The following is a 26,000-nucleotide window of genomic DNA, read 5'->3' on the forward strand; positions in this document are numbered from 1 at the left end:
ATGTTATGACACTACACGGCATTATAGTATTATTTGCAAATTTATTTTTAAATCATTATTATTGTCCCTGGTTTACATTAGGGTACTCTTGTGGGAAAGTAGCAGTGGCTGGGACAGACTTTAAGCATCACCTCCGCTTAAAAAGATGCAATCTAATCCTGTTTACATGAAATAAGCCTGCTCCCGAGCAGGTTTGAGCTTACGGACCTGTTGCTATGACAGCAAGTCTAGGATGAGCTTCGAAGAACCAAACGATCCAAGATCATGTCAAATCGTCAACAATCAAATCCAGCTAACTGAGTTAGCGACGTACGAAGAACGGGCCCCAGGACTGAACTGAATGCATTTTCCAGACAAGCTCATCAAGTGCGTTTTTGCCTGGTGCCAAATAGATGCCCGAGAACAGAAATCATGTTCACCATAGCAACAGCCCTTTAGGATCATTATGGGATGGAGCACAGACAAAAACATTATTACCGTCTCTACTTATTGCTTTATTATACAATATAGCAATATAAGATAATATATATTTACACAAATATTTTACAAATTAAACTAGTTTTTTGTTTAAAATGTAAATAATCTACTACTACTACTACTACAAATAATAATAATAATAAATCTTATTTATATTGTGCTTTTCTCAAACCCAAGGTGCTACAACACAGAATAATAATAATAAAAACAGTAATGCAATAATAAATAAACAAGATTACAAAGAATAAAAAAAATACAAACAAGCAAAAGACACTCAAAGACAATCCTCAGAATTAAAGAGACCGAGCTGGAGTATAAGGAGTAACTAGGTTACAGAGATATGCAGGGCTGTCCCATGAATAGCTTTATATGTTAAAATCGGAAGTATAATGGAAGTACAGGGAAAAAATGCTGGCGAACAGTTGTATGAGTCAGTACCCGGGCGTTATATAGTTATATAGCGTTTTTCCATTTCTCAAGGACGCTTTACAAAGGAGATACAAAGAATGGGTAATAATCACAGACAACAGGTAATAAAGACAGACAATAATACTCAGAGAAGCAGAAGAATACAAAATAGAAGATTAAACAAGGATAGTACAAAGACAGTAAAAGGGGCCATTACATATACAGGGTAAGACACAGCAGCGTATAATCATGGACAGAGGAAAATGGAACACAACTTATGAGTGGTAACATTCAGAGAACAAATGGGTTTTGAGTAGGGATTTGAATTCAGAAATACTAATGTAAACATATATAGACAGCAGAGTGACCAGAGTTTGGGTGCAATAACGCTAAATGATCTGCCTCCCATAGAAGAGAGGCAACACTGAGAAGAAGACACAGAGATAACTAGTAGCCAAGCCATGCAATGATTTGAAAGTTAATTCTGAATATATACTGCAGTTTCTTAATGGATTTATCAGGAAGACCAGAGTAAAGTGCATTTCAGTAATCAAGTCTAGATGCAATAAAGGTATGAACAAGCCTATTAAAATGAAAACTGAAAATATAAAGATAAAAGTGCATTCAAAATATTAAAGGGTTAGTTCACCTAAAAATGAAAATTCTGTCATTTCTTACTCACCCTCATGCCGTTCCACACCCGTAAGACCTTCGTTAATCTTCAGAACACAAATCAAGATATTTTAGTTGAAATCCGATGGCTCCGTGAGGCCTCCATAGGGAGTAATGACACTTCCTCTCTCAAGATCCATTAATGTACTAAAAACATATTTAAATCAGTTTATGTGAGTACAGTGGTTCAATATTAATATTATAAAGCGACGAGAATATTTTTGGACCGCCAAAAAACAAAACAAAATAACGACTTATTTAGTGATGGCCGATTTCAAAACACTGCTTCAGGAAGCTTCGGAGCACAGATGAATCGGTGTGTCGAATCTGCTGTTCGGAGGGCTAAAGTCACGTGATTTCAGCCCTTGGCAGTTTGACACGCGATCTGAATCACGATTCGACACAAAAGATTAATTTATGCTCCGAAGCTTCCTGAAGCAGTGTTTTGAAATCAGCCATCACTAAATAAGTCATTATTTTGTTTTTTTGCCACACCAAAAATATTCTCGTCACTTTATAATATTAATATTGAACCACTGTACTCACATGAACTGATTTAAATATGTTTTTAGTACATTAATGGATCTTGAGAGAGGAAGTGTCATTACTCCCTATGGAGGCCTCACGGAGCCATCGGATTTCAACTAAAATATCTTAATTTGTGTTTTGAAGATTAACAAAGGTCTTACGGGTGTGGAACGGCATGAGGGTGAGTAATAAATGACAGAATTTTCATTTTTGGGTGAACTAACCCTTTAATATATACTTTAGAATATAAACAAAGTGAGGATCAGACCCAATTAGACATCAGGAAGTCCTTAATCTAAAATCTAAAAATCTTCCCACAGCTCACAATTATCATTCTGACTTGAAATTAAAGGTGGTATAGAGGATGTTTTCGTCGACTGAGTTTTTGAAATGAGCGTTTGAAATGATACACATTTTACGACTAGCTAAAACACTCTGACTGTGCTCAACATACAGCGATAGTTTCCTGCTCCCGAAGCAGATTTATATACTTTCACATGGAATTTGAACACCGACTGTAATCGCAGACTGAACGCAACTGGCTCTGACTGGACGCGTTTGAGCGCGATCAGTCATAAGTATCAATTTACATTCATAATCGGCCTTACAATCGTTAAGCCGTGCACACACTTAGTGGATTCATTATGTCGGACTCACCTCATAATCTGCAGTTGTTACTCCTGTCTCCTGACAAAAACATTGCATGCGGCGCATGAAAGTTACTAGAGCGCGCAGCCGCGCGTCTCTCACGAGGAACGTCATGGCAGTGATTGACAAGCCAGAGGGCCAATCCGCGCACGTCTCTCACAGTGGCAGTGATTGACAAGCCAGAGGGCCAATCGTTTACGCGATGATCACGTAAACGATTGGCTGATGTTTTTAAGGCCCTACCTCGTGCACAGATGATGTATATTAATATTATTCCTTTCAGTGCACCTAATAAATAGTCTTTTATCAGTTAGTAAAGACAGTTTCAAGTAATATTGCAAAAATGTATAAAACAAAACATCCTCTTTACCACCTTTAAGTGAACAATGCCATAAATTGCTCACCAAACATAACCAATCGTTTCATGTGTAAGAACAACCTCAAATGAGATTTAAGAGCTATGGCTGAGATTTGAAGATACACCTCAAATGATTTACTAAAAGTCATTTTATTGATGTTGTGTTGTGTGTGTGTGTTTCAGTCATGAGCGTGTTCTGGAGTGCATTACTGAACAGGCTGAAGAGCACGAGATCGAGAGGTTCCAGCCGCTGCTGTCTGGCATGCATAAAAACTCCATTACTCTCAAGGTAAAACACAAGTTGCTGATAGTCCAGTCTGGGATATCATTTCCCCTCACCTGCCCCAATAATGTTGAACGAAACGCTCTCCCAAAAGCCCAGTCATGTATATGTGTGTGTGTGCAGGCGGGCTGTATGCAGCTGATCAACGCTCTCATCAGTCGCGTGGAGGAACTGGACTTCAGGATCCATCTGAGATCAGAGCTCATGAGACTAGGACTCAAAGACGTGCTGAAGGTCAGAGCACACACAAACCACCGATGTGTTTCAGATACAGACATCAGAGAATCACTGCAGCAAAATACTCATGCAATTCAATACTATACTTTTAGATGAAAAGGTACACTAGTGTTCTATATGGAATTCTTGACTTAATTTTAAGAACCTTTTATGCCAAAAAGGTTCAATAGAAGGAAAAATGTCTTAAATGTTTGCGTGATACTTTTATGCTTAATAGGTAATCTGTGTTTAATTCATAAAATTTAATTAAAACAGAGAATTAAAATCCATAAAATGATCCCATGATGGAACACCTTAAAGTTTCTATATATGAAGCGCCTGACAGAATTCTTGAAGGTTCCATATAGAACCTCTTCTTTGAAGAGTGTACTTTACCTAAATATTAATTTCAATATTGTTATTATTTTAAAAAAAATACATATTTAGCTATGACATAACAATGTTTATGATATTTTGTGACATGTACAGCCACCAAAAAAGAGCATGTCTGAAAAAGAAAGGGCAATAAAAACATATAAATAAAATGGATACAATGGTTAATGGGATGTAACAGTCAGTGGGCTTCAAGAAAGTTCCATCAGTATTATCTTAATAAAATAACACAAACGCTCCAATCTAACTTATATTTTTGAATTGATGTAGTTGCAAGAAAAATTCTTTAAAATTCCTTTATAATGTTTGTTGTTGTAAAAGCGAAGTCATAGAATGTGCATGAACACCTTTTGAATGATGACTCAGATGAATCAGTGAATCATTTTGGCAGAATGAATCAGATTCAACAACATGTTTTGACTGCACATGTGCAATGCAGCATGAAAAACAATCATTTAGTGCTTTGTCACTTACTGTGTATTACTGTTTGTTACTGGGAAAGTCACTACTGAAAATCACACACCATTCAAAATTTTGATTTCACTTAAATTCTCCATCTGTGTGTGTGTGTGTGTAGGAAGTGAAGTCGATAGAGAACGAGGATATCAAGGTTCAGTTGCAGGTGTTTGAAGAGCAGGCTGATGAAGACTCTGAAGACCTTCGCTCGCGGTTGGACGATGTCCGTATTGAGATGGAATATCCTTCACTGCTGGCGTCAATTATCTCTCCAAGACACTTTTGAAAAGCTTTGGGTTCAGTGCTGAGCTTTGTAGGTTTAAACATTTAGCTGCTTCTGATTGCAGTTCCAAAGCTGACCGCCAGGTGTCTCAAAAGTGCAGAATCATTTTTACAAGCCGAGACTATTCTTTATTTTACATATCACATACCACAGGATTGTAGGATTTTTAAAACTAAACAAAACACATTTTACTCATTTTCAATGTGAAGATATTTCCCATTCATAACAGGGGTCATTTACATTTAGAAAGCACTGTAGTAAAATAAAAAAAGCAGTAGTCTTGTTCAATTGTCTCATTTAAGAGGCAGAGAGACAGTGAAAATGATCATGAAACACTAATTTATGACTGATTTGGTGCAAAAAACCTAAATTAACATTTATAAGGGGACTATAACAAAACAAATGTATATACAAAAGTGCAAAATATGACCTTTTTAAAAAAAAAAAAAAAAAAAAAAAAACACCAGGTGGCATCCACCAGGTGGCGTCAAAGTCTAGGCTCACAACCAGCCTTAATCATTCATTCACAAGAAAAACAGCAAGGAAAAATGCATTGAGATATTAAATTAATAATAATATTTGAGAAAGTTATATAGTCACAGTAGAGCGGAATATAAATATAGACTACTATTAATGTTATTTTACCATTATAGTTTTTATTAATATTTCTAATTAGCTTTTATTTTTATATTTTAAGTTTTTGAACTTTTTTTTTTAGTTTAATTTGTAGTAATTTTATATGGTTTTGTCATTTAATAATAATTTTTGCTTTTAAAATCTATTTCTAATTTTGTTTGTTTTATATAAACACCTAACTGAAATAAGTTATTTTTTTTAATCAAATATTTTATTTTATTTCAGCTTTATTCCATTTAACAAAAATGATTTTGATAGTTAACAATAACAAGATTGTTGTTCTTTAACTCTGTGTTCACTGATATGACTGAAGTCTTCCAGATCTTGATGAACACAGTGAAGGACTCTAAAGCTGAACCTCTCTTCCTGTCGCTGCTCCAGCACCTGCTACTGGTGCGAAACGACTACATGTCCAGGTATGAGCGCACATCCTTCACTCCATACTAATCCCTACAGTGACCTTTGACCCTATCTGAAAATTGTAGAAGTCTCAATTGAATTTTGAGCGAATTTAATTGATGTGTGATGTATTAATGGAACCGTGGTTGACAACTAGTTGTCTGTCACATCGCTGACATACATATATAAGCACGAGCCTCGGGTTATTTGGCTGTCAATCACTGATGGTAGAGCTGTCAACTTCTGTCAGGTTGTGAAAAATGGCAGAAAGTCAGATTATTGTGTGGTTGTGGAGCAAGAAAAACACCTGTCAAGAGTTTAGACTGATGAGAGAAGGGAAGAAAAAGCCTTAGTTGGACACACAGGGGTCTCTCTGTTTTAGAACCTAGTATTAAGTTCCCTAGCTGTCTGCTCTCTATGTAGGCTGCATATTCAACATTTCTCTCTCTGCATCCACCATCTTACATAATAATTGTACTGTGCTCATTCAGGGGGTTTCTTCTCCATAAGGGATGCATTTGGTCAAACGAGGTTTGTTGGAAGGCTGTGTAATTTAACTGCTTACCAAATACAACAGCATTTGAGTCGCCAACGATGCCTTAAAGGGATAGTTCACCCTAAAATGAAAATAATCATTTACTCACTTTTTTAATCTCTTTTTGTGGTCCAGAAAAGAAAGAAGTGTATACCCCAGTGGTCTCAACTCAATTCCTGGAGGGCCACAGCTCTGCACAGTTTAGCTCCAACCAGCTCCAACTCACACCTGCTTGGAAGTTTCTAGTAATCTTGAAGACATTGATTAGCTGGATCAGGTGTGTTTGATTAGGGTTGAAGCAAAACTGTGCAGAGCTGTGGCCCTTCAGGAATGGAGTTTGCGACAATGGTATATGGCATTAGAAAAACAGCAGGGTGAGTAAATGATGAACTAGGGTGAACTATCCCTTTAAGTCACCACTAGGTTGTGGAACAGTGCTAATGTCTTTATTTACTTCAGTTCTCTGTACACAAAATGAGGGTGAATAAATAATGGCAGAATGATCATTTTTGTCTGAACTGTCTCTTTAAGAGATCAGATTGTAGTTATTCTCACTACAAAGTGAGAGTTTATGGATAAAGGGGGAAACAGGAGAGATGGATGTAGTCTGAGACAAGGAAACGTTTGATTGATGGGCAGCAGGAGGCGGATACGGTTGCCGACGGCGACCGGCTCTAAATCAGAACCCAGCCACTGTATGACACCCCCGCTTCAATTAACTACCACACACACACACACACACACACACCCCGGTACATTTAGAAGGTTTTCTTGGCAGAGAAATTATTGCAGTGGAGAAAAGACATACACATTTCTTTCATTTATTTTTCTCTAACCTGCACGTCTAAAATCACCCACACACTCTTATTCTCTCTTAAAAGAGCCTTACACACACACATACATACATACACACACACACTTGCACACACACAGAGAGAGAGAGAAAACAGAAGAGATGGTGTGAATATGAAAAGACATGGACAGATGGAGAAAGTGTGTGTGTGAGGGTTTGTAAATGCTTTCAGGATGTCAGACTTGTTGCTTGTTTCTTGTCTCCTCAACGTGATCCGACAGGCAGGAAATTGGCGAGCCTGTTTCTGTCCTGTGTGTGTGTGTGTGTGTGGGCAGAATGTTTGGAATGGAATGTTAGTGTTCTGCACAGTATATACTGTATACTTTATGTATGCAGTGTAGTAAGTACTATAGAAACTTGATTTTTTTTAAAATATTTTTAATCTGAGTAATTATGTCTTAACTTTGGATCAAATAATGGATCAGATTAAATAATGATTAAAATAACATTTGATAACACTTCCATTTCTTTCATCACTGTAAATAGAAGGTCAAGTTTAGCACATTGCATAATGGGATACATTGTCACACAGTGTCTTCTGTTGTATCCTGTACATTTTATCAAATGCAGTTGATCACTTTTTCATGCATAATGAAAATTAGCAAACTGTGCACAGTGTGCATACTGCAGAAATAATGAGTACTCAATTAGTGTGTTAACGCTGGTTAAAATTAACCCAAAATAGGTTGGAAAATAAAAATCAGACACATCATTGCTAGAGTCAACAATAATAATCAAAAACATTTATTAATACATGTTTGTTTAATTATTATTCATTAAACATTTATTTATTAAACATATTAATAAATGTTAATTTCCAACACATTTCGGGTTATTTTAAGTGAGCAATATAGTATTTTTTAAACAATAGTTGAGTTAAATAAAACTACCCAGCAGGTTTCAACCCTGGTTTGTTTTTAACCCAGCATTTTTTAGAGTGTATGAGACATGGTGGAGTGAAAAAAATCTGGTGTAGGATTTACTTTGAAACTATTTTCTTTAGTACATTTTACAAATAATTAAAAAGTAACATTGAATCAAACATTAAAATATTTTGAAAGGTCACTGGAGGTCATCATGGACGGCTGGTGTGTCACCCTGTGCCAAACAATGTGATGAAAATCTTGTTTTGGCTTCCGTCTGAGCTTCAGATCTAACTTACTGATAGAAAAAGTACATTTTGCCAACAAAATAACACTGAATTAAACATGAAATTTTGAAGAAAAAAAGACTGAAATAGTATTTTGTAACAGTACAGTGATGCAGAAGAACATGTTTTGTTGTTCTTCTCCCATAAAATCATACAGATTGTAAAAAGGATTTCAGGTTGATTTAACAAGGTGAACTGATCATTTAGTTGTAGATTATGAGCAGAAATGTGAAATAAATGTTATGAACATCACGTAAAGAGGTAAATGAGCGAGAACCGAGACTTTTCAGAAAGGAGCTGAGCAAGAGAAGTGCGAGACGGAGCAGTTTGCCGGTCGTTCTGTGCTGCCATCAGCAGAATCGTTTCATGCGAGTTTCTCTTCAGCGATTAATGTGCTGACACACGGAAGAAAGTGACGACGCCTCCATATAATTATCCTCCAAATATAACCGCAGCTCAAATCCCCGAGCGGCCCGTCTGCCCACAAACAAACTCTCATTTCACCACTTTAATCACTGACGAGAGAGAATTAATTAGGATTATTCCGATTTCTCCAAAAGCCCCTGGTTAAACGCAAGTAAGGTGCTGTGGTTGAACACGGACACTAGGGGTCTCTCTCGCTCCACCGAAAAATCCTTGATGGTGAGGGAGGGAGGAGAGAAAAGAGGGCAAATAAAGGAAAAAGAAACCGCTTGGTGGAAAATGAAGAACATATCGAGTTCGTTTCACACCAGGTCAAGATGGCAGATTTCTCACAAATGGACTGTCTGAAAAACCTCTCAAATATCAAACCATCACACACACAAACACGCAGGTGTCAGCTACTTTCAGTCTCTCTCACACACACACATTAAAATGACATCTAACACAGTTACACGCAATCCCATATGGGCTGTGTTTCAAAACTAGTGAGCTGCATACCTAGACTGCATTTCTGGGCATCCCGGACGAGCCCCCAAAACATTTAAATCAGTTTTATTGTGCATTTACTAAACTTGCTGCATCCTACTGATGCACTTCATCATCTTATTTATTCTTCAGTTTTCTTCTTAATTGTTTTTAATTATATTTTGCATATTTTTTTTCATTGTTCATTTTATTTCTTTATCATCTGTTATGATTATTTTTAATTCCTTTTTATGTAAAGCACTTTTGTGTGTGAAATGTGCTTGATAAATACACTTGCCTCGCCTTAAATTACCTACAGTGTGTCATTTTGAAAGGTCACTGGAGGTCGTCATGGACGGCTGGTGTGTGTGACCCTGTGATGAAAATCTCTTATTTTATTTTATGAACTCGGCACTCAATATCTCTGTTTGGCTTCCTTCCCAAGCTCCAGATCTTCAGCGCTGATGGTAGTCTGACACAGATTGACATCTCTGTTTCTGTCTCTCAGGCCTCAGTACTACAAACTCATCGATGAGTGTACGGCTCAGATCGTTCTGCACAGGAACGGCTGTGATCCTGATTTCAAATGCAGGAAGTTTGACCTGGACGTGAGTTATCTGATTGGTAAGACACACACGTTTGTTTTTGCTATATTAGTGAGGACATTGCATAAACTTCCATTGATTTTATATCAGGTTAATGATATTTTCTATGGCCTGACCCAACCCCTCCCCCTAAACCTACCCGTCACAGAAACATGTGCAAAACATTTGATTTAAATAACATGGTTTGGTGATTTATAAGCCTTTTTTAACTAGTGAGGACCAGTAAAATGTCTTTACTAGTCATAATATTTCACTATGTAAGTGAGGACATTTGACCCCCACAAGTATAGTCTAACACGCGCACACACAGGAGACACTGAAATTGCACATTTGACCACAGGGTGGCAGCATTCAGAATCCCATGCGAAACATCAAAACATCTCCAATCTCATTCAGAGTAATCCGGCCTGACATTGAGAGCGCTCACAAACAAGCTCTTTAGGATTTAATGAAAATAAGCTCATTTTCTCATTATTAGTATGTAGTATTTGTCAGAGACGGCCTCTGGTTTGGCTCACATCGGCTGTGTGGGTCTGGTGTTTGAACTAAAGTTTTTCCAGCTGTGTTGTGAGGTTCATCAAAAAATATTTTAGGCCTACATGTCACATTTATTTGAATTGCATTTAAAATTTCCATCCATTTTGATTACACAGTTTTAACAAACTACTAAACTTAACGTGATGCATATTTGTCAGTTATACATAAATGAAGCACAATAACCAGCTTTATATATTTATCATCGACAAAACCAATTGGTTTCAATCTCATATATTTTAAATGAATATTGCTTGTTCCACAGCTCGACATTATTTGATCATACATATATTTATTTGTATTTTTGCTTATTATAAACTCTTTGAATAAATGTGTTTGGAGAATGATTATTTAAATAAAATCAAATAGATGAAAATAGGTAATAATAAACTATGCCAAATCTTGTTTCATTTATGTGTGACTGACAAATATATATCAGATTGAGTTCATTAGTTTGTGGAAACTGTGTAGTCCAAATGGATGAAAATTTAAATGCGATTCGGATATTTACATTTTAAATTTAGGCCAACATATTTTTGTGTTGACATGCTTTGAATCATTGATTGGAAACTTTAAACACTTTTACACAGTCAACCATTCTTTCCATAATCATCCATTCTTTCTTGCTTATTTCTGAACTTGCCTCCATACTGTAACTCTAATACTTCTATCTATCTTTCCGAACTTCTGTACTTTTCCTCTCTGCTTCCTTCTGTCCATACACCCTTATCTCCAAATGTCCTTCTTCCTTTTTATCTTTCCTTATGAACTTCCATACTTCCTGTCATACTTCTGTACTTTTCTGTGAACTTTCATGCATACTTTGCTTTATACTTCTGAACTTCCTTTGAAACTTCCTTCTGTACTTCCATTCTTCCTTTCATCTTTCCTTATGAACTTCCTTCTGTATTTCCTTCCATCCTACTTCTATATTTCCATTACTCCTCCTGAACTGTCCAACTTCTTTCCATGTTTCCCTCCAAACTTCTTTCCATAGCTTCCATTCTTCCTGTCATACTTCTCTACATCCCTGTGAACTTCTTACTCTGTACTTCCGAACTTCCTTTCAAATTTCCTTCCTTCTGAACTTCCTTTCATACCCCCATCACTTCTTTTAAGCTTCTCTCCATACCTTCATACATTCTTCCATTTGAACTTCCTTCTATACTTCCTTCAATATTTCCAAACTTCCCTCCTTTCATTCATCTTTCCTTATATACTTCGTTCTGTACTTTCGTCTGAACATAATTTCTTCTTTTCAAACTTCCTTGCATACTTCCTTCCATCCTTCCTTTCATACTAATGTCCATACTTCCATCCTTCCTTTAATACTTCCCTATGAACTTATATATACTTTGCTCTGTACTACTCTACGTTCTTTCAGACTTCCTTCTTTATGAACTTCCTTGTCTATTTTCCTTTTGAACTGCAAATTTTCCTTGCATACTTCCTATTCTTGGCTGCTGACGTCAGCGCTGACCCTCTCGCCGTATGACTCACTGGTTAAACTAAGCTTAGTTCGCTTTCCTCAGACTCTTTTAGGTTGGTGTTTGTAATGGGCACACGTGCGAGTGATATTGATCTAGAGTTCACAGAGACTTTAGGGTATGAGAACAGACGCAGAAGAGTTTTCCAGGAGCTTTAGATGTATAAATGTATGCTCACTCGCTGCCCTTTGTGTGGTGATTTCAAAGACTCTTTAAGTTTTCTTATTTTAGCGCGAGTATGAGATGGCACAGAGCAAGCCGCAGATTTTAATTAGATCGTTCAGTAATCAGAGCACGAATCACAGGAGGAAAAGAGACTTGTCGCAGTGAAAGGCACTTTATACACACACACACCTCTAAAACCATCTATTCACTTGCTGCCTGTCTCTCTCTCTTTCTAGATAACATGGTCGATCAGAACAAAGTGGAAATCAGTGAAGCCAAGGCCACAGAGCTGGAAAAGAAGGTATTGACACATGGACAAACACACGCTTGAGTCTGTGCGAATGACACAGATTTAAACTAAATCAGCGTCTGCTGAAAAACATTGAATGACCCTCCAATATGGATCAACAACACCACACCTACTGCGGCATCACACACACACACACACACACATATACACACAGACACACAGCCGCTGCTCCCAGACGCCCCCCGCTGTCTCAGCGCGCCTGTCAGTTGACAGATGTGTAATTTGGGAGGTGAGACGAGCAGAACGGAGATTTCCTGTCTCTTCCTGACATCTTCCCTCCAAACTCTCCAAACACAGTCTACAATTACCTTGTGTGTGTGCGCATATGTGTGTGTGCGTGAGTGTGTGCTCGCATCTTTATCTGAATGCGTGTGCTGTTGTGTGTGTGCATCTTTGTGCATGTGTAATGTTTGTACATTTGTATGTATGTGTATCTCCAAAACATGTCCAAGTCATATTTTCATGTTTGCAGTCTATTATTAGTTCAGTTAATTTCATGAAATTTATTTTAATAACGATTAAGGACATTTAGTACTCAAATTCTCATTACCGTAATGCATACTGATGTTTTACTTTCTTTATTGTGCAACTCTCTCTACTGATTCTAATTAGATGCTCATTACTGTAATACAGTGCTTTCTTACTGTATTACAAGTAAAAAAATAACAATTTTATGTGATTTATTATTTTTTTAAATTATCACCATATATTAAATGCAATGCAACAAATTCTGCCTTTTTTTTTTTCACTTTACAGTAATGAGAATGAGATTTATTTTTATTTTCATGACAATTAAGCACATTTAACCTTCAAAATCTCACCGTAATGCGTCCTGATGTTAAAGGGTTAGTTCACCCATAAATGGAAATATGTCATTTATTACTCACCCTCATGTCGTTCCACACCCGTAATACCTTCGTTCATCTTTGGAACACAAATTAAGATCGTTTTGTTAAAATCCGATGGCTCAGTGAGGCCTGCATAGCCAGCAATGACATTTCCTCTCTCAAGATCCATTAATGTACTAAAAACATATTTAAATCAGTTCATGTGAGTACAGTGGTTCAATATTAATATTATAAAGCAACGAGAATATTTTTGGCGCACCAAAAAAAACAAAATAACGACTTATTTAGTGATGGCCGATTTCAAAACACTGCTTCAGGAAGCTTCGGAGCATAAATGAATCAGCGTGTCGAATCAGCGGTTCGGAGCACCAAAGTCACGTGATTTCAGCAGTTTGGCGGTTTGACACGTGATCCGAGTCATGATTCGACACGCTGATTCATAACGCTCCGAAGCTTCATAAAGCAGTGTTTTGAAATCGGCCATCACTATATAAGTCGTTATTTTTTTTATTTTTTTTGGCGCACCAAAAATATTCTCTACGCTTTATAATATTAATATTGAACCACTGTACTCACATGAACTGATTTAGATGTGTTTTTAATACATTAATGGATCTTGAGAGAGGAAATGTCATTGCTCCCTATGCAGGCCTCACTGAGCCATCGGATTTCAACAAAAATATCTTAATTTGCGTTCCGAAGATGAACGAAGGTCTTACGGGTGTGGAACGGCATGAGGGTGAGTAATAAATGACAGAATTTTCATTTTTGGGTGAACTAACCCTTTAAACTTTCTTTTTTGTGTGCAGCTCTCACTAATGATTCTAATTAGATGCTTATTACTGTAATAGTGTTTTCGTACTGTATTACAGTTTAAAATTGCCTATTTTTGTATAAAGATTCAAAATTACTTTTAATTATCACCATAAATGAAATTCAATGCAACAAATTCTGCCATGATGTATAAATACATTACAGCTAAAATGTTATGTATCATAATTTCTTCACATTGCAGTAACTTTCAATTAACTTAAACACATCCCCCCCCCCCCCCCAAGTTCTCACAAAAGTTTAATTTTCATTACCATAATATGTCAAGATGTTTATGTATATATGTTAGTTTTGATTATATATATGTTTTTGTATTTCTCATTTTCAGTGGTGATTCTCATTATGACTCTCTTACTGCAATGCAGTGATTTTTTTTTTTTTATTGATTTTTTTTATTAGCTTAAATGCAGACTATATATGGTATGAATCTTTTATAAATCAATAAATATTTTATAAATACAGCTTTTTTTAAAGACAATTTGGATGTTCTTTTTAAACCTCCTTTTTTGGTGTGCAGTGTGACCTGGACATGTTCTTGACATGTTTCTGAGATTCACTGTGTGTGTGTGTGTGTGTGTGTGTGTGTGTGTATTTATTAGAGCCCAAATAAAGCAAATAATCTACGCTTTGCTGATGCATTTGTGTGTGAGTGTGTGTCAGGAGAGTGTTTACTCTCTCTCTTCTCCTCCTTTCCTTTCTAATTCAGAGTAATAGCAGTGTGTCATCAAAAGAGCGACAGCGAACGACTCTCATTATTAACACATGGAGAATGGAGAAAGTGTGTGTGTGTGTGTGTGTGTGTGTGTGTGTGACCCTTCCATTTCCGCTGCTGTCACGTAATTGCATGTCTGGCTTGCAAACACCCGCCGTCAATGTCACCGGAAATTGTCAACGTCTGTCTGTGTGAGGGAGAAGGACAGATTTTCTGGAAGTTTGTGAGGTGAATACTAAAATCCAGAGAGACTCCATTTCACCTCAGATTTGTTCTTGAGTCCGTCCTCTTAGTCACCTGCACCGAGAACAACAAACCAGCTTCATAGTGATAAACTCTGATGATCGCTGTGTAAACGACAGAGTTTGGTAGCACAATACGTCACTTTTGTCAAATGAACATTCTAGCTCATATACTATTTTAGCAGTATATACTGCACTACACTAAGCTGCTTGAGATTCTGCATGCAATGTGCTTGACTTGACCTCCTGAATGACATGCACAGCATTAGTAGCAGTTTCCACACATGTTGGCGGTTTATGCAGATATATTTTTGTTGTGATGATGGATTCTGATGTGTGTTTGTGTAGCTGGATGCAGAGTTGACGGCCCGTCACGAGCTGCAGGTGGAGCTGAAGAAGATGGAGGCCGATTACGAGCAGAAGGTTCTGGAGCTCAGTGCTGAGAAAGACACGCTGGGGCAGGAGAAGAGTGAGAGAGAGAAAGAGAACCAGGGCCTGCTGTCAGAGATCAACCAACTGAAAGAGAAGGTACAGGAGAAACCTACAGGAAATGATGTAATTTAAACAAGAAGTGTGTCATTTCTGCGGCACCAAACAGAACTGCAATCGGTGGGAAATACTATAGATATTGAATAAACATATGTCAAAATAAAACATTACATAGTCTTTACAGTATGAATTAAATAATTCAAATGCATATCCCACTCTTTTTCTCATTCATGCATGATTCTTTATCACTCTGAAGTGTCAATTACTTCAAATAGGCAAACAAAGTTGTGTTTCAAAGTACCACACTTTAATAAACAAATTCTTCTTACATTTTCCAATAATGTATGCGGATCAGACTCTCTGTTCCTGTGTAAGTGGGCAGTTCTTGAACAAGAATAAATTGTAAAGTGGACCAGAATGTGTCTCTGTGAGGCGAGAGAGAGGTATGAAGAGAGAAGAGAGTAAACAAATGTGAGATATTAATAGAACAGGCAGGACAGAACTGATGTTTGTTGGTTATCTAACAAACACAGACACACTACAGATAATTACAGTGGAAAGAGATGAAGTGCGACTGTCAGCAGAAGTACAGAGATTTGTTTGGACTGTATACGGACGGACAGATGGAGCGTCCGAGAGAACTTGCTGTGCTAAACCAGCCCGTCACCTACAGATAAACAAGCATCAGAAACTTCTCGTTAGTGGGACGTCAGCTAGAACCTCGTGAACTACTTCAGATTTCCACAGTCAAACTCTCTCTCTCTGATGTGACATTAGCAGGCTGGTCATTTTTAATGAGTTCTGCCAAGTTCTGGGTAAATAAATTATTCCACTAATTAGACATGAATTTAGACACTCCCTCATGTGCTTCCAACTCTGGCCTGACCTTCTTCTGTCTGTCTGTCTCTCCCTCCTTCTCTCCCTTCGTCAATTACATTATTAACTAGATTTTTACATTTTATGAAGAAAATGTGAGCGATGCCTCTCATGCTATGGTGTTTGCCAGGGTGTCATGACTGTCATAATTTTATCGGCAACCTAATTTACATTCCAAACTTCAATAAATAGTGATTTGAACAAACCCCTAACACTAAGTTATAGTGTAAGAATAGGTATAGAAAAGATGTATATTATTTTATATTATTATTATTATTATTATTTTGTCAAAAAACTTGCCAACTGGATGCTTAGATTATTTGGTAACACTTTACAGTAAGGTTCGTTAGTTAACATTAGTTAACTACATTAGTTAACATGAATTAATAATGAACTGCACTTGTACAGCATTTATTCATCTTTGTTATTGTTAATTTAAACATTTACTAATACATTATTCAGATCTTGTCAACATTAGTTAATGCACTGAACTAACATGAACAAACAACGAACAACTGTATTTTCATTAATTAACGTTAACGAAGATTAGTAAATACAGTAACAAATGTATTGTTCATGGTTAGTTCATGTTAGTTAATACATTGTTTAACTAATGAACCTTATTGTAAAGTGTTACCGATTATTTATTTATTTATTTATTTATTTATTTATTTATTTTAGTTATTTTAGTTATTATTAATATTATTAGATTTCATCTCTTTACACTCTTTTCTATTATTATATATAAAATATATAAAATTATATATATATATATATATATATATATATATATATATATATATATATATATATATATATATATATATATATATATATATATATATAAAATATTTCTTTTATATAAATCTTTAATCCATCCATTTAATATTTTAATTAAAATTAAATTGTTAAATTTCATCTTCCACTCTTTCCTCCTTTCACTATTTTTATAGTGTAACAATAGTTATACAGATGATATAACTTATTTTGTCAAAAACTTTGATGCTAATATATGACTGTCTCTGTTTCTTTTGTTTCTCAGATTGAGAAGCTTTCAAAAGATCTCAAAGAAGCCAAAGCAAAGGTCATCACCGTGCACGTGCCTGTGGCTCCACCCCCCGGCCCATCATCTTCCACGGTGCCACCCCCACCTCGTCCAGGTGAAGCCAGCCTCCCCTACACTGGTCCTCCTCCTCCACCTCCTCCTCCTCCTCTACCCGGACAGACATCCATGCCACCACCGCCGCCGCCTCCTCCTCTACCTGGGGCAGCCTGTATGCCTCCACCCCCTCCACCTCCTCCTTTACCGGGAGCACCTGGCATGCCTCCACCACCACCGCCTCCACCTCTACCTGGGGCAGCCTGTATGCCGCCACCCCCGCCGCCTTTACCGGGCGCACCTGGTATGCCGCCTCCTCCCCCTCCTCCACCTGGGATGCCCGGTATGCCTCCTCCACCTCCTCCAATGGGCGGTCCTGGAATGCCTCCGCCCCCTCCAGGCGGGTTTGGTGGATGGGCGCCTCCTGTTCCTCAGCTACCCTTTGGCCTGCAGCCCAAAAAAGACTACAAACCTGAGGTGCAGCTGAAGAGAGCCAACTGGAGCAAGGTATGTGTATGTTCTCACAGGTCTCCACCTCCTATTTTGGCTCTAAATGATGGTGCATTTGCCTGATCAGTGTGACTATTAGTCCAATGACTATTAAAGTTCTAGTGGCAGCTGTTTACTACTCAAGCTTGGTAATGTTTCCTAAGAAGAATCCTGCATGTGTCCTGTTTGGTAAACACGCACCTGCCCTTCACCCGCAGTACTTAACAGAATACTGAATATTATCCGACAGCAGCACTAATTTAATTCCGTCTCCGATCCGTTTGACATAAAGGCCGTGACCTGCGACCCGAACCGCACACATGTGGTTCAGGTAGACAGAAATTATTTATTTTCTCAAGGAACACAAGCAATCAAACCAATATTAGGCATTCTGAGTTGATGCATTTAAGAAAAATAGATGCGTGGCACAACATGGTAATAATTAACAGAAATAAAAATCAGAATGTTCATCTGTTGTGCCTACAAAATTTTGCCTACATCATGCAACAATCTGCCCATACAGGCTGTTTTGAACAAATGTGCATAAATCATACCATAGGCTATACAGACACTTAGAGGTCTCTATAAATTAAAAGAACATAGGCTATAACCAAATGTGAGCCTTTATAATATCGGATTTACTCAGCAGATTTACTCTGCATTTAAATGCGGTTGTCTCTACTGAAACTCTGCAGTGTATTTGTGGCTGTTGGTCTTCCTAGCAGCATGAAAAATACAACTTTTATTCTAATTGTGAATAGATTATATACAGAAAGCGGAGAGCAGTCCTCTTAGAATGACTATTACATTACATGACATTATATTTAATAAATAGTTTTTGTTTGTTTTAAACATAAACCCAACTAAATAAATACAAAATCCATCCATTTAATATTTTATGAATGTATTTTAATTAAAATAAAATTGTTTTGATTTATAATTAAAACTATAAAAAAGAAGAACCTGTCTGCCAATGGGGTAAGAAAAATAAACCTAATTTAGGATATATTCTATAAAAACGAGACTTGTACAGTTTTGCTTCTCAAGTAAATTGACCTTAGTTTAGAAATGGGAAACAAGACAAAAGTACTGATCAAGAAGGTTTTAGTTGCAGCGTAGCCGTAGTTTCAACCCGTATATCGCCCACTTGCTGTGGAAGTGACACGCGTCCTGTGCGCAGCAGTGAATCATGGGTGACTATGAGCTGTTGATCATGAACACGCTCCTCTCCTCCTCTGATCTCTCTCTTTCCCTCTCTCTCTCTTTCCCTCTCTCGCTTTTCCTCGCCCTCCACAAGTGTAAAAACATCAAAACGGTCCTGTCTCCTTTTAGCCTAAAGCTACTCTTTAATGGCTTCAGTGGAATTCATGAGTGTTTAGAGTCTCCATGGTTAGGGCTCTTTGAGGATGTCAGTGAAATAGCTTTTTAATAAGCCTGTGTCTTTTGACTGTGTCTCTGAAAGATAATTAAATTGCTGGTAGAAAGGACAGCATTCTTTTGTAATTTAAATTAACATTTTTTCGCTTTCCTCTCATGCTCTCAGACTAGTCTTGTTATCTCACGCCGCCCCTGACTCTCTCTCTTTCTCTCTCAGTAATTAGATGCTGCTGTATCATTAGAGGTTGTACCTTGTCTCCGTGTCCTAACCTCTCTTTGCCTCCTCCGCTTTCCCTTTATATATCTCTCTTTCTCTTCCTCTCCTCTCAGATTTATGTTTCTTTTCACATTCCAGTGGAAAATGGAGGTGAGAGTCATCAACATGCTCTCTGACTGACTGTTAATGTCACATTCAGACATACTTTATGCAAAATCAGTCACAAATGACAAGTGCAAGGGCCGGACGATAGTTTCAACATACCAAAATATTTATGATGATTTTGCTAGCATTATTAGATAAAGTAGCATTGTAAATAATGCAATGATATTGATGCATTTTTAAAGGAATGGTTCACCCAAAAATGAAAATTATCCCATAATTTACTCACCCTCAAGCCATCTTAGGTGTATATGACTTTCTTCTTTCAGCTGAACAGACTCAGAGTTATATTAAATAATATCCTGGCTTTTCCAAACTTTGAAATGGCATTGAATAGTTTTTGAAGCTCCAAAAAGCACATCCATCCATCATAAAAGTAATCCATACGGCTCCAGTGGGTTAATAAATGCCTTCTGAAGTGAAGCGATGGGTTTTTGTAAGAAAAATATCCATATTTAAAACTTTAAAAACTATAATCACTGGCTGCAACAGCCGTACACATGTTCATGAGAAAGTCGAGTTCAGGCAGAAGGGTGACTTCTGACTTGACAATTTGGCGAGCCAGCCAGGAGTCCTATCATAAATTTATGGGATAATTTACATTTTTGGATAAACTATTCCTTTCATTTTCCTAAAGACTGCCTTTTGTACAGAAACTTGTTCTGCTTCTGTATGAGTATGAGAGCCACAAATGTTTTAATAGCAGTTATGATTTCAACTTCAGATCGTTACCATCATTGATTCATTCAAAACTCTCATTTGTGGTTAATAATATTTCCGTTTCTTGGTATACATTGTTATAACAGTGCATACAAATGAAAATGATTAAATACTGTATTCTTTCTTGAGTGCATTAAATGAAAAACAAAGTACCTTGATTATTTGAACTACGTTTTTACTGCATTTTCATTCATGTATTAATTATTTTGTATCTAATTGGCTGCAGTACGTGTTGATTAAATTGTTAATCTGATTAGGGGAAAACATGTTATAATACATTTGAGAGCAAGTACACTGCTGTTCAAAGTTTGTGGTCAGGATTTTTTTTTTTTATTGTTTTTGAAAGAAGTCTTTTATGTTCACCAAGGCTACATTTATTTGATCAAAGATACAGTAAAAACAGCAATTTTGAAATATTATTACAATTTTGAAATATTATTACAGTTTGAAAAAGCTGTTTTCTAAATTAATATATTGTAAAATATAATTTATTCCTGTGATCAAAGCTGAATTTTCAGCGTCATTACTCAAGTCTTCAGTTTCACATGATCCTTCAGAAATTATTCTAATATGCTGATTTGAAGCTCAAGAAACATTTGTTATTATTATTATTATTATTAATGTTGAAAATTGATTTGAATTAATTCTTTGGTTCTTTGAAAGAAAAAAACAGAATTAAAAGTATTTGAAATGGAAATGTTTTGTAACACAAATCTCTTTACTGTAAATTTTGATCAAATGTAATTCATACTTGATTGGGGAAAAAAAAAAAAAAAAAAAAAAAAAAAAAAACTTACTGACCCCAAACTTTTAACCCCAAACTTACATGTATCTAAAAATATATATTAAATATTTTCAGAAGTCTAAAATATCCTCACCTAGCCGAGTCACAGGACCATAAAAGACAGAATGATGGACGTTAAAAAGGTTTGTGCGATTAATCTCGTGCATTAACAGCGAGAGATTGAGAGGAGGAGAGAATTACAAAAGGATCAAGCATTTTTTTGTCTGGCCGTCCCAGCGTGCATTGGGACCGCGTCGCCTTTCTCTCTTTTGTGTGTAAAATCTGGATCCGTTTTAATGAGTTTCACCCTCTTTTATTCTCTGTCTATTATCATATTCTGTCTTCCTCTAATCCTTGTTCTACATTTCTCATTCTGTCTTTGCTTGGTGTCTGAAGGCGGTTAGTCAGAGGAGCAGCACTGATATCCTGACAGCCTGTTCACTGCTGTTAAACTCATTTTACTCTCAAGACTTGCAGCGCTTTTCTTCTGTATAAATGAGGTTATGAGTTGAGACTGTGAGAAAGCACTCAGTGGTGTTTCATCTTCTCGAACGGGGGTAAAATAAAGCCCCGGACTCCAGAATCACGATCTACGGTTCATTAAATCAGTGCAGCGTCCATAAATGATGGAGAAACACATTTGAACTGTATGATCATATCAGCGGCGTCTGCATAATGATATTGTCCAGAGACCAGGACCGTGTTGAAGCAATAAGCCACTCCACTCATTTTTCAGCGTGATTGAGGGATGTTGTTAAGCACAATGTCACTACGTAAATGCATTAACAATAATAATCACACAAAGCAGTTCCTCCATTAAGTATCATTAACTGTATGATGTTTATGGTTGTCAAACAACATACAGACAGAATTCAACTGATGTGCATCACAGATGTGTGTGTGTCGCTGTTTGGATTTAAATAGGCAAATACTATTAAATGTAATTATTATGTTTCCGGCGTGTTTTCTAGCATATGTTTGGGAACGGTTCTTTTAGCCTTAATAGATGGTGTGTGTAGCTTTTCATTTTTTAAACAACCATGTAGGAAGACACATCATGGCCATATTCCAGAATGACAATGTCAAGATTCATCAGGCTCAAATTGTGAAAGAATGGTTGTGAGGGAGCATGAAGAATCATTTTCACACATGAACTGGCACCTTAAATTCATTGAAAGTCTTTGGGATGTGCTGGAATAGACTTTACAGAGTGCTCACCTCTTGCATTGTCAACACAAGATTTGGACCAAAAATTATTTCCATCAAGAAGTGTAACAATATTTGGTCAAGATCTTGTATTGACAATGTAAGAGTCAAGCACTCTTGTTCTCCATTTCACAACATTTTGAAGAATTATTTGGAGAAAAGATTCAAAAGAAAATGAATGTATTAATTTTGATATATGAATTGGATGGATGGATCACGGGTGTTGATTGAATGATGGATGAATGAAAAGGAAAGATATACTGTATGAAAGGATATGAAGTGGGTTTGATGGATGTAAAGTAGAATGAATGGAAAGGCCGAGGCATTGATGAGTGTTTTATGTTGTGGTAGATCTCACCGGAGGATCTGTCTGAAAACAGTTTCTGGGTGAAGGCGAAGGAGGATCGCTATGAGAACAAGGAGCTGTTTGCCAAACTCACACTGACCTTCTCCACACAAACCAAGAGTGAGTTGATCTGCCGTCCTCCAGTCACATCACACACATCACACCATCACACATTAAACCTCTTTCTATCTCTCTCTCTCCCCTCCGTCTGTTTTACTGAACACAGCCTCTAAAGGTAAGAGATGCCCCTCGCTCTGTGTTTGCGCATCAGTGTGTGTCTGTGTGTGTCCGCTGAGATGCTCACTGCAGGATACTGGGCCAAAAATGGATGATAGGATACAGGGATGTGGAAGAGATGACTGTACAGAGAGATCTCAGTGTAGAGAACAACATCAGGACCAGCGCTGAGTCTGATGATGACAGAGATGTGTGTGTTTAGTGAAAGAGAGGGTGAATTTCATGAAAACATGTCTACATTTCACCCCAAAAACCAAAAGAAAAACTACTATAAAGCATACAGGAAATTAAGCCAGCTTTAGGATCATGAATATTTGTTGCATTGTGCATTGTTCTCATGACAATTTTCCTCTCAAATTTTAATAACTGTAAATAACTTAAATGAAAATGAAAAATGTTGCCTATGCAACTAACTAAAATAAAATTGTATAGACGTTTAAGATAAAGTACTGAAATTACTAAAACTAAATCTGATAGTTACTAAATATAATTAAAAAAAAGTCAAGAACATCATAAAATTATTAAAACTTAAAGCAAATAAAAAATAAAAGCTAATTCAAAACACTTAAAAATACTTGATACTTACACTGGTATCTTGTCCTCCATTTCTTGACATTTGAAGAAAATATTTTATATTAATTTTATTTGGAGAAATTATTATATTAAATATTTCTTGGTTTTATTGCTTTTTTTTAAATAATTGTTTTTATTTAATTATTTATGTATTTATTTATGAACGTAGTGTTTCCTTTTAAAATAAAATCAGCACTAATTCCTACCATGATGTATAAAAACATTGAATTATATGATACAGGTTATCATTTATGCTATACAGTATTAATTGGTGTTGTTGGTAAATGTCTTCATAACAGCGCTTAACAAAACACAATTTCATAACAAAACAAAAAAAACAAAACAAGCATAACAATGCAAAAAAATCTCAATTACCCTAAGAAGTAGGCTTTTCTTTCAGCAAAATACTATTTCTTATATTTTCCATGGAATTTTGGGGGTGAAATATGACCCGGACATGTTCTTGAAAGGTTTCTTGAGATTCACCCGGATGTCATATTTTCGGTGACTGTATGCAAAATCCCCTCATGAATTAGAAATGAGCAAGAAGCAAGTGTCAGGGGTGTGTGTGTGTTTCCTGCCACCTGCTCTTTGTCCTCTGTGAGTGGCCTTTATAGTTTTATTGCATATTTATATCTGATACGATATACAGCACTGTCGGCTTTAACAAGGTGTGAGTGTGTGTGTGTGTGTGTGTGTGTGTGTGTGTGTGTGAGCTTTTTAGGTCTGTGTATGTGGTTTCGCCCTTCAGCAAATGACCTTCAAAGAGTGTGATGTTGTCATGCATCCGCCGCAGTCTCTCTCTCTCACACACGCACGCACGCACACACACTCACACACACACACAGTGTTTTCTGTTTTGAATATGGAAAACGAAACCTTGAAATGTCATCTTTGGCAGCTGTTTTCTTCAGGACCACCTGAGCTCGCTCTGTGTGTGTGTGTGTGTGTGTGTGTGTGTGTGTGTGTGTGTGTGTGTGTGCGTGTGCGTGCGTGCGCGTGCGTGCGTGTGTGTGTCCAGCTGTCTGAGTTGATGTAGGATAACCTTTTCTGATATCTGACTGTAAATGAATGCTGCCCTTTTCAGATCTTCCATCTGTCCGATCCTGTCCGTAAAACACGAGCTTGTGTGTGTGTCCGTCCTTGAGCAGGATTGTGTTGTTCTTTTCTGTCAGGCGGCTGCTGCCGTATCTCTGTCTCTCTCTCCTCCAGTCATATCACTCTCTCCAGCCGAGCGAAAGGACGCCACCGACAGCCAGAACCGACCTCTCACCTCTGCTGCTCTTGTGCGCTGACGGTGGGGTCGTAGGTCGATGACCTCTTCAGTGAGGTCACGCCACTGATTGTTGATTTAATTTGACAGGACCTCAAGCACATTATCTTCCTCTTTCTTTCTGTGGGTGTTTGTTCCATCAGAGTTACTGTTGCTCATTCTCAGCGTTAGTGATTTAAACGCATCCTGAACTCCCACAGCAGATGACAAATAATGCAATGATAACACACTGATAATGCGCTGAACTCTATCTCTACATGTGCTGTGAAAAGAAAATACTCTATGGTCAAAATTAAGTTCACTTATATACTGTATATCGTTCGCGATCGCAATGCATCACACCCAAAGTGCACACATACCTTGTGCTTTTGTGATAGTTTAATGGCTTTTCTCATGGAATTTGAGGGATTTGTTAAAGGTGCTCCAAGTGATGTCACGCGTTTTTAGGCCAAAACATTTTTTGTCACATACAGCAAACATCTCCTCACTATCCGCTAGCTGCCTGTCCCCTGAACACACTGTAAAAAAATGCGGTCTCTGTAGTCGCCACAAGCTCCAGAAACGGCAATAAAAACAAACTGGTGCAGCCTGGACCACGAAACATAATAAACACGCTCCAGCCAATAACCGACAAGAATGATTTTAAATGCGCGTTCATGACTGTTTCAGGAAGCATGGAGGGGAGGGGAGGAGGAGGAGGAGGAGGAGGAGGAGGAGGAGGAGGAGGAGGAGGAGGAGGAGGAGGGAGGGTCTAGCTAGCCTCTGTTTTTTTTGACAACACTTCGAACGTCAACAGGAAGTTACTCCACCCAGGATCACTTAGAGCACGTTTAATATTAGGGGTGTGACAAGATTTTGTGCCATGAGATCTTGCAATACTAAAGGTAACAAGATTTCTTGTCGATGTGAAAAGCTGTCTCGCAATATCGTCATGACAGAGTGTGAGTGTTAGCATAGAATATGCCACCGCTACGTTTACACTGTCGTTTTTCCTTTTTATAGAAATAAAAACCATTCAATTCAGTTGGAAAATCGCTATTGTAAACGTTTGCTCTGCTCAGTGCAGCAGGAACCACAGTTCACTGATCACATGACGAGAGTAAGTGATGAGATGACTGACAAGACCATGGCGGAGGATTTGTTACGCAACAGAGCCTAAGCGTGTGAAAAATGTCTTCTCTTTTTTTTGTTATTTATACTATTTTTATATCTTTAGTTCAATTTGTGGAAAAGAG

At 37.2% G+C, this 26,000-nt stretch overlaps 1 protein-coding gene across 3 annotated transcripts in view; it reads left to right on the forward strand.

Moving 5' to 3' along the window:
* The window catches only part of LOC125275556 (protein diaphanous homolog 1), a 109,255-nt gene that overhangs the window by 30,152 nt on the left and 53,103 nt on the right, over positions 1 to 26,000 (forward strand). For 2 of the 3 annotated variants that reach the window (XM_048202596.1, XM_048202594.1), the window contains 10 exons: positions 3,275 to 3,380; positions 3,498 to 3,608; positions 4,561 to 4,679; positions 5,658 to 5,774; positions 9,692 to 9,807; positions 12,211 to 12,275; positions 15,266 to 15,445; positions 17,325 to 17,888; positions 22,688 to 22,802; positions 22,909 to 22,917. In XM_048202596.1, the coding sequence (XP_048058553.1) occupies positions 3,275 to 3,380; positions 3,498 to 3,608; positions 4,561 to 4,679; positions 5,658 to 5,774; positions 9,692 to 9,807; positions 12,211 to 12,275; positions 15,266 to 15,445; positions 17,325 to 17,888; positions 22,688 to 22,802; positions 22,909 to 22,917 (1,502 nt within the window). The remainder of the gene's footprint in view (positions 1 to 3,274; positions 3,381 to 3,497; positions 3,609 to 4,560; positions 4,680 to 5,657; positions 5,775 to 9,691; positions 9,808 to 12,210; positions 12,276 to 15,265; positions 15,446 to 17,324; positions 17,889 to 22,687; positions 22,803 to 22,908; positions 22,918 to 26,000) is intronic. The other variant, XM_048202595.1, reaches the window with a different exon arrangement.

Source organism: Megalobrama amblycephala, linkage group LG9 (assembly GCF_018812025.1).
Source record: "Megalobrama amblycephala isolate DHTTF-2021 linkage group LG9, ASM1881202v1, whole genome shotgun sequence".
Lineage (NCBI taxonomy): Eukaryota > Metazoa > Chordata > Actinopteri > Cypriniformes > Xenocyprididae > Megalobrama > Megalobrama amblycephala.